The sequence below is a fragment of the Magallana gigas genome, chromosome 2 (assembly GCF_963853765.1).
Source record: "Magallana gigas chromosome 2, xbMagGiga1.1, whole genome shotgun sequence".
NCBI classification, from domain to species: Eukaryota; Metazoa; Mollusca; class Bivalvia; order Ostreida; family Ostreidae; genus Magallana; species Magallana gigas.
Window position 1 is genome coordinate 34,531,531 of NC_088854.1, and position 8,972 is coordinate 34,540,502.

An 8,972-nucleotide genomic window follows, 5' to 3' on the forward strand; every position below is an offset into this window, starting at 1 on the left:
TGAATTCCTGTCTACTCATGGTCATCTCATTAGAAGGAAAACCAGAAGTTCCCCTCCATAAACACGGTATGTATTTAGGACATAAAAATACTTTTAGTTAAAAAAGTACAAAATAAATCAATTGCCTCAAACCGTCCATTTATAAGGAGAAAATACATAAACGTACACTAAAACAAACAAGCAAGCTAATTGGTGCACGTGATATATTGAGTATGTACTGAACTCTTTCAATTAAAAAAAAATCAATGCAAGACAACTGCAATTTCAAAATTTTTAATTTTTTCAATATTAACGTACAAATAATCATTTTTTACTTGTATTTTCTTTAAACATTCAAATTTCGATTTCATTCTTATATCCAAGTTTTAAGGATTATGACTGGAAAAGATAATGTCAAACGAATAAAGTGAAGGCAGAATAGTTAAATAGTTCGGAGATTACAGAGGTTTGATTGGTATTCGAGCTTTATTATGACGCTTTTCACTGAAGAGAAACTAAAGTGTGAAATTAAAGATGAAACAGAGCATTAGACTGATCCAGGATAAACGCAGCACGGATCCTTCATTTCCACCGTATTTGCGAACCCAGTCCCAGTAGGAAGAATCATCCATGCAGTTCAAGGGCTGGGCCGTGTAAAGGAAGGTTTTGGTGACCTCAAGAAACCCATCCCCGCACTCAAAGGCGTTCAAAACAGTTTCCACACAACTGATTTCATTATTCAAGTTTCTGGAACAATATTGTTAAAAATAATATTACTCCTGAATTAAATTATAATGTTGCATAACATAAATGTCTTCGTGCATTGCAAAAAGAGTTGTCTTGCAAATTTAAAAAAGAAAACTAAAAAAAAAAACCTCCCCCAAAAAATTAGTAATAAGAATATATACCTTAAAGTTTTAGGTATGATTTTTAAGCTATAAATTATCATTCAAAAACAAATCACAATTTTAGCTTTAAATTTGGAGTATTTTTCTATATCTTTATACTGAGTTCTTTTTATCAAAGAGATCAATACAGTGTTAAAATGAGCAGGACGTACATCCACCCCTCTTGATTTTAACACTCTGATTTCCTAATGATCGGTTGACAAAAACTGCTTCTTTATCCATCATGAAAATTCATATGGTATATACATTCAAAATTAAAGTGAAGACATTGTTATATAAAAAAAGCTATTGATTATACCAGAGACTGTTGGGCTGTTTTTATTTATGAGTCTTTATGACGAATTTATCAACCCTGATCTGTAGTGTCAAGGACTTACTCGCAGAAAATGGTCCAGTTTTTAGAAGCTACGGCGTCCACTGCCGCACTGAAATGTCGTAATCCGAAACAGTTTGCCGTGTATTGGTGAAACTTGTCGCTCTTCTCTTCCGCACACTTTAAACCCGCGAGATAAGCTATACAGAAAACAAAATCCTATTATTATTACAGTTATTTACATTAAAAAAAACACCAAAAAACCCAATAAGGCTGCGTCACACGATTATACTTCTTTTCAATTTGATTGAAATATTAAATAATTATGGGCAGGCACGTAGCAGTTGGGGGGGGGGGGGGGGGGCAGACTCATCCAAAAAATCTTGACAAGCAAAAAAAAAAAGAAAAAAGTTTCTTCAATTAAATTTTTACTTGATCCCATAAAAGTTTGGGGGGGGGGGGGGCAACTCCATGTTAATTCATTTTTTGTATGTAAATTTAAGAAAAAACTTTGCTGCGCAAAAAAGGGGGGGGCGTTACGTGCCTGATGGGCACTGGTGACATTGTACTCCCATTTTCCATGCGCGCCCATTTTCGTTACATAAAATCATGGTTTTGTTTAAGATCATACCTAGCTGTATGGAGCCGCTATGATTAACAAACATTGTTCAATATATATTCTTGCAGCTAAGCTAACTGCTACAGTCTTGAACGCAGCCCAGCATTATACTCGAAACAAAAACCAGCAAGTACGTTATCTTACTTTCACTGGTTTCACAAATCCCAAACATCATGGACCTTAGCGACCGGGTGCTCATCATTAGGGGGTTCAAGGAGTTATAATCGGGACACATCATGATGATGCTCTCGTAACAGAGGAAGAACTCGCTGTAGTCCATCCTAAAGGCAGTCAAAAGAACTATTTTAGATTATTGATTATAAATCAGTGCGCAAAAGTGGGCTTGCAATGGCTTGGTTTAACGTTTAATTTTAAATCTGCCACTATTAACATGCATTCATTTTATTTATAAGGTATTGAGTTGACAATATTTTTTGTAAATTATGAAATGAACGCAAAGATATTTTCGTGAAATTATAAATAGCGTGTGTTTTTATTTTGAGCAACTTACCCGCATGTATCGATGTAATCTAGGGGCACAGACAGGATGCTTTTGATATCTTCTTGTGGAAGCTTGATGCCAATGGAAGCATAGCATCGCTGGATTCCACTGGTCAGCATATCGCACGTCTGACCAGATACAACTATCAAGTTGTCTGAAATTACAATTCTACATTGCATAATAATCCGGATTATCCACTCAGAGCCATATCAACAAATTCTTTTACTATATGCTTGTAGACCAGTCAACAACGTATGCATAAACCATAATTTATGCGAAATGTATTTCATCCAAAGTCAGTTAAAGTGCCCCAAAAATATTCAAAAAACGGCTCAGAACAGATATCGCAAGAAATGTATAAATTTGGATAGAGCAATATCTGAATGACCAGAAAACACATATATGAGCTCTGGAAAATCAGATATTATATTTTTCAGACATATTTAACAAATCAAGTGTAGTTTTAGAAGTGAATTACGTAACTTCATGGAATACTATACAAAATGTAAAATAATTTTTTATTGTAGCATTCAAAATAGTGTTTTAAGTAATAATACTTGATGCAGATAGAGTAACTATCCAATTAAAAACCATAGTTCAATGGAAAATTGACTATCAATTCTAAAATAGTCCATTTACCACATAGTATCTGTAAGGTAAAAAGTAAAAAAATGTTGTCTTATAAGAAACTTATTTTATTTATTCTTTTTTAAAACTTACATACTAAATTCAACAGAGATTATGCATCTGCTTTCATTTGTATACCTTTTACGAAGAGATTTTTAAGTTTTTGTTATGTTGAAACTCAGAGGAAATATTTTTTTTAGACATTTTTTTTTTGGTCTTCTTTGTAACGTAATTCACATTAATTCTTTAAAGTGCAAATCATTACGTTTTTTTATGATTAAACAGCAGTATTTCTACAAATGAAACTATGGGAAATAAAAAAAATATATTGCAATACCTATGCAAATGATAAAATATATCTCCAAAGTGTTATGATTGTTTCAAATCAGATTATGGCACATTTCACATATCTTGTTAAATATCAGGGAAATTCAAAAGCTGCATGTTCTTAAAGAACATAATAACTACTTACTTACAGATAATAAAGCAATATTTTCTTGTGTCCATATAAATTTGATGGGAATGGGCAATGAATTATATTTCAAAATAAGTCTGTAGAATAAAACAAGCAACGTAACGTAATTCACAAACGAAGTTGTAAGAGTCAATATGGAAATAAAAATAAAAAGTAAATAAAGTTAACTTATTGAAGGGATTTTAATAGTTAATCACACAAACTTTGAACTTTTCTTCATATATTTCAGAAAATTTAAGCATATTTCTAGTCTCTTCCTGCTATACTGGGTCGTTCAAAGAGCAAAGAATATCACTATTTCTCTGTACTAGGAATCCAAGTTTTGTCTGTCTGTTCGGGCATTTAAAGGACTTTTCCCCACCTATCATAACTGTGATATGATATCCCTGGTCTTATTCGATAATTATTTCAACATACAGTGTACTATAAACCATCGTACATGGTGGCAACATGCACGCATCTACTTGATACTTGCGTTCACCTAATCACCAACAATATAATTATATGTTCCAGTGCTTGCTTTCTGTAAAACTGTTGGTAGGGGTGTTACCCTCACTGCCTTGCCAAGGAACAGAGCTCATACAACAAGTTACCCACTCTTTGCAAGCCACATGGTACCAAATTGACGTTTTTGAAACTTGCGTCCCAGAAACATGATCTGCACGGCTATTACAACTCACAACCCCCCCCCCCCCTCCCCCACCCCGTGAAATAACAGCATAATAACCTCTTTTTTGCGATAGTTTTCTCTAACCTTTGGTCTTTTTTGTTCCCAGGATTTCTTTTAAAGCTTTGCATATTTCATTCTAGTCATTATATTAAATTAAAACAGTAGTTATGTTTGTTCGTGAATTACGTTACACTGTTGTAAATTACGTTACACTCTTATATAGACTTATACCTCATTTAAACACCAAACGAATCAATGTTTCATATTTATGATATCAAAGTTTAACCTTTATTCTTCATTCTCAATATAAAATTCCAATAACATCATTAAAAACCAAAAAGTTTTCTTCAGTCACAAATAAGCATAATCACACTTCTGACGATTGCGTACACAACTGTAGTAGTCAAAATGGTTACCGCATGTAAACTTTCTTTCTACAAGTGCGTGTATGTTAAGCGGTGTCAATGAATAAAGATTCATGGTGATTTTGCCCCCCTTTAGGATTATTTTACAATATAAAGTAAATCGGTCATAACGTAATTCACTGTAACGTAGTTCACAGTCTTGACTTTTAATCAGAATACGAAATAAAACTGTGGCAGTTAGAAGCATTGTGTATGTAGTAACAATGATAGGCATCGGTGTGTACATCAGTCTGGATAGTTGAAGTTTGTAGCATTCAGGAACTGTTTGCAAGATTGCGTAACGTAATTCACAATTTAATGTAAATATGGAAATTTTTCGAAATTTGTTATTCTTTTTTCAAAAATGGTATCTTTTGTTAGTGAGTCATAATTTTTTCATATCTTTGTAACTTTGTGATCAGTTTTATCCATTTAACCTCACGGTAAACGCCTATTACAATTTCATTATTGATGCAAGAAAATCGTAACGTAATTCACAGCATTAAATGGGACACTCAAATTTTGGATTGTATTTTTTTCTTCGGCCAACAGGGAGAAATTTATAGACAAAAAATGTAAAGTCTATCCCCTGATCATTATAATATTCATCACTTTGCTTCCTATATTGGTGCTTTTAGATTATTTTTTTGTACCTAAATACGACCACTCTCGTTTGTGACATTTGGTTTTGATCAAATTTGGCTTATAAATTCTTTATTTTAGTACAGTAAATGGGATTAATACATCGCAATATCTTAATTCATAAGTCAGTCATACCTAGATATTAAATTTAATCCCCTTAACAATTAAAGATGGAGAATTTTGTTTTCAAAAATCGCTTGTGACAACGAAAACTGGTTTTGGGGCACTTTAACTGACTTTGGATGATGTATGGCACACCAAATTCACAAAACGGGCTAAACATAGTTCCAAATACGATAAACTAGGTTTATTGGTTGTAAACCGTAGTTAACGGAGTGTAAACAGTAAACTATAGTAACGACGTTAATCTGTAAACCATAGTTAACGTAATCATCTATATTTCAGAACCGTAAACTTTAGTTTACGAACCGTAAACTATATTTACATTTTTTAGTGTCTTTGCCTGTAATAACACTACGTATCGATTTTGTACTATAAAACCCATAACTTCAAATGACGAATAAATGAGACGCCAGCGGGGTTTGCTTATTTATATTTAAATATTAAATCGTACAATTACATATAATTATATAAATATAAATAATATTAAGGAATCATTCTTTGAATATTATGAGGTGATTATTTTGGTCAGGGCATGATCAAATCTATCATAAAGCCCTTTGGGCTTTATTGGATTTGATCACGCTCCGACCAAAATTATCACCTCATAATACTCAAAAAATGATTCCTTAATCCTTAATTAACAGTCGATAATCCTAGTTTATCGACTGTGGAACTATTATACTGTATGCCCATACTGTATAAATAGAATAACAAAAATGCGTTTGTAATCATATGCGGTTTATTTGGTGTGGTAATAAACTTTAAATCTGTTTCATAAACATTTATGATTTCACACTCTTGATGACGCAATTCGGTTAGTGAAAAAGCTTACAGGGACTTGGACACGAGTCAAGTTACAAGCGAGATATAGAGGTCAGAATTGGTTGTTAAGGTAACAAAGCTCGAGTCTTATACATGTAGTTGTTTACCAAAAAAAAAATGTAATGTAGAGAATTACCATTTCTTTGACAAAATGACATGTAAAAACAATTTAAACTAATTCAGTATCTTCATTAATGCTATTATCAACAAAAGAAAGATACATTTGATTGAATCTTGCACCGATACAACACATATGTAAAAATGACATTATTCGAGCTTTGTTTACAAAACAAAGAATTATGAATTCCGTATCTTGCTTATAACTTGATATCTGACTTTCAAATTTTGACATAGCATTATAAACTTCTATATTTATAAGTATAAACATTGAAAATGGAAAAATAAAATTTGAAAATTTTAAGTCAAATCGTGTCCAAGTCCCTTTAATACCATTACTAGTTTTTCACTGAATATTTATTGTGTGTCGAAGGGTTGGCCTCCTAGCCCTATACCAAGATTTTTGAGAATGGGAAATAAAGAGCGACACTTTGAACAAGGAAAACATTTTTGTCCCTTATTAGTCTAGGATATATAGATACACCTCTGATGAAAATATTTTTGTTCAAGCATGCGCTCAATGTTTTCTGATAGAAAAAATGTTTAATGTTATGTTTCTAAACTGTGGGCATTTGGATCAAAATGAAAATCATGAAGTAACTTTACATATAGGCCTATATGTGTACAAAGAAAACAAAAAATTAAAGAAAAAAAGATCATGTTCATTTTACGGGCCATTCTAGGCTCATACATGTATCATATATAGTCCTTTGGGCTTGATTGGCCCATTGGTACTTAAAACGAGGATGAAAGTGTTGAATCTAAGAAGAACCCCGACGAAAAGCAGTCCTCTGATTAGCTAAAACATTGCGTGTTTTATCATTTTTTTCATTTCAAACTTTCCGAAAGGTTTTTTTTTTTTCTACAATATTAAGTAACTAATGGTTCATTTTGTTTTTCATCTAATTTTTATGCAAAGGGGCAATTTTAATTTAATACTAGTAGCGCAGAAGCAGTTCTAAGCGTTTGCCAATTGTCATATTTTCGGGTGTTGGAAAAAGAACGCTGAGTTCCTCAAACACGAACACTCGGAAGTACTGTTTTACAAGATACGGGGTTCACATAAAACATAGCATGACCAATGTGACGTAACAGGGGCAGTCTCAAAATACAAAATCAATATTATTACACCAATGACCTGGTGAATTGGAAAATTTATATTTTCTGATGAGTATAAAGGCGTTGAATAGGACCTGATCCCTTGACACGAAATTCAAAACCTACGGAGGCATTTATGATTAGTCTGGTCGGTGATAAATGTTCTTAAGACATTCAAAAACCAACAAACATCAATAAGAAGTCAGGGAAGTTCATCACAATATACATGTATTTACATCCACTATGTATGTTTCACTCTATTTCTTATAGAAATTGCAATTCTCAGCTCTATTAATTAAAACTGACAAAACTGAAATCTACATGATCATGATTCAGTTTTATCCAGTTTATCGATGTGCGAAACCTCCAGCAACCTAAGAAAAATCACGGACTACACAAAATAATCATAATAATGTCAGATTCAAATTCTCATATTCTTTTGTACTGATATATAAACAATAAAGTTACTTTTACTTACTTTTTACGATCAATTCATTATTTTGTTAAAAGAAAGATGTAAACCTAAATAATAAAATGCTTTTTATGATTCATGCGGGTTATGAAGGTAGCGATCACTGCAGGGAAAAAACATAACCCCGTTTGCGGGTTACTAGTATGTGATTTTTTTTTTCTGCAGGGAAAATACATAACCCGCGTCAGCGGGTTTTGTTATTTTTCCTACAATGTCGCTACCTTCATATACTATAAGAATCACCAAAAGAAAGCATTTTATTAAATTTCTTTTATACAAAACGAATTCTTATTTATTCATACCAATATTATAACTTTTCAAAGTAATTTAAAATTTGGATCAGATTATAAAAATAACATTAGTTGGATCGACCGATTATTATTGTTGCTGGTTACAATTTTAAATCATGATAATAAAAAGAAAACACAAGATGTACTCACGTATGGATAGCATTACTAAACAAATTGGGAGCTTCATTTTCATCAGAATTCCGATTGTAATGACTGACCACTTCAAAACTCTCAGAGGAATACGCCTTAACACTTTCTCGTATTTCCTTTAAGCTGTGATATCTGGGCATTCGCACCAACATCAGCTTTATATCGGCAATAGGCTTAACTCCCATTTCCTTTACACTGCACATGCTGTGAGTCAACACAAGTACTATTATAGTACTAGCTAACGCAGGTTATGTATTGTTTTTTGCTTTGTTGCCACCTTTATGTCGCCACCTTTATATCCTGCATAACACCCCCCCCCCCAAAAAAAAAATTGTTTAAACAAATTCAGGATAATCGTTTTGATTACAACAAAACGTAAATGAATGCAAAGTTTGTATGAACAAAAGGAAATGCAAGCTTACATGAACATTTCCACATTACTTGACAATGCGTCGCAAAAATAAGGATGCATAAAAATTAAAAGGGTGTACCGCCCAGAAAAAATTATAACAACAAAACTGCCTGTAAATAGTGCGTGTAAATTAAATATGCAAATGTCTTAATATTTACATCTACGAAGTATTATTTCCTCTATTTTCTACGGAAACTTATAGTTAATTCATAGCCAGACTGAAATCTACACGCCCCGTATATCGATTGGTCGAAATATACAGCGGCTGAAACCGACAGGACTAAAATTAACACGCCCTGTTTATTGATTGGTCGAAGCCTAGCTACTGAACGACCAAAGAAAAATCATG

General features: G+C 32.7%; 1 protein-coding gene across 1 annotated transcript; it reads right to left on the bottom strand.

Annotated features, from left to right (window-relative positions):
• Window positions 1-263: 263 nt before the first annotated feature.
• Window positions 264-8,416, bottom strand: LOC105326804 (uncharacterized). The gene is made up of 5 exons (XM_011426983.4): window positions 8,212-8,416; window positions 2,331-2,475; window positions 1,964-2,100; window positions 1,265-1,400; window positions 264-726 (listed from the first exon to the last, which is right to left on the bottom strand). The coding sequence occupies exons 1-5, from the start codon at window positions 8,252-8,254 to the stop codon at window positions 495-497; spliced, it is 693 nt and encodes a 230-aa protein (XP_011425285.1). The 5' UTR covers window positions 8,255-8,416; the 3' UTR covers window positions 264-494.
• Window positions 8,417-8,972: the final 556 nt, after the last annotated feature.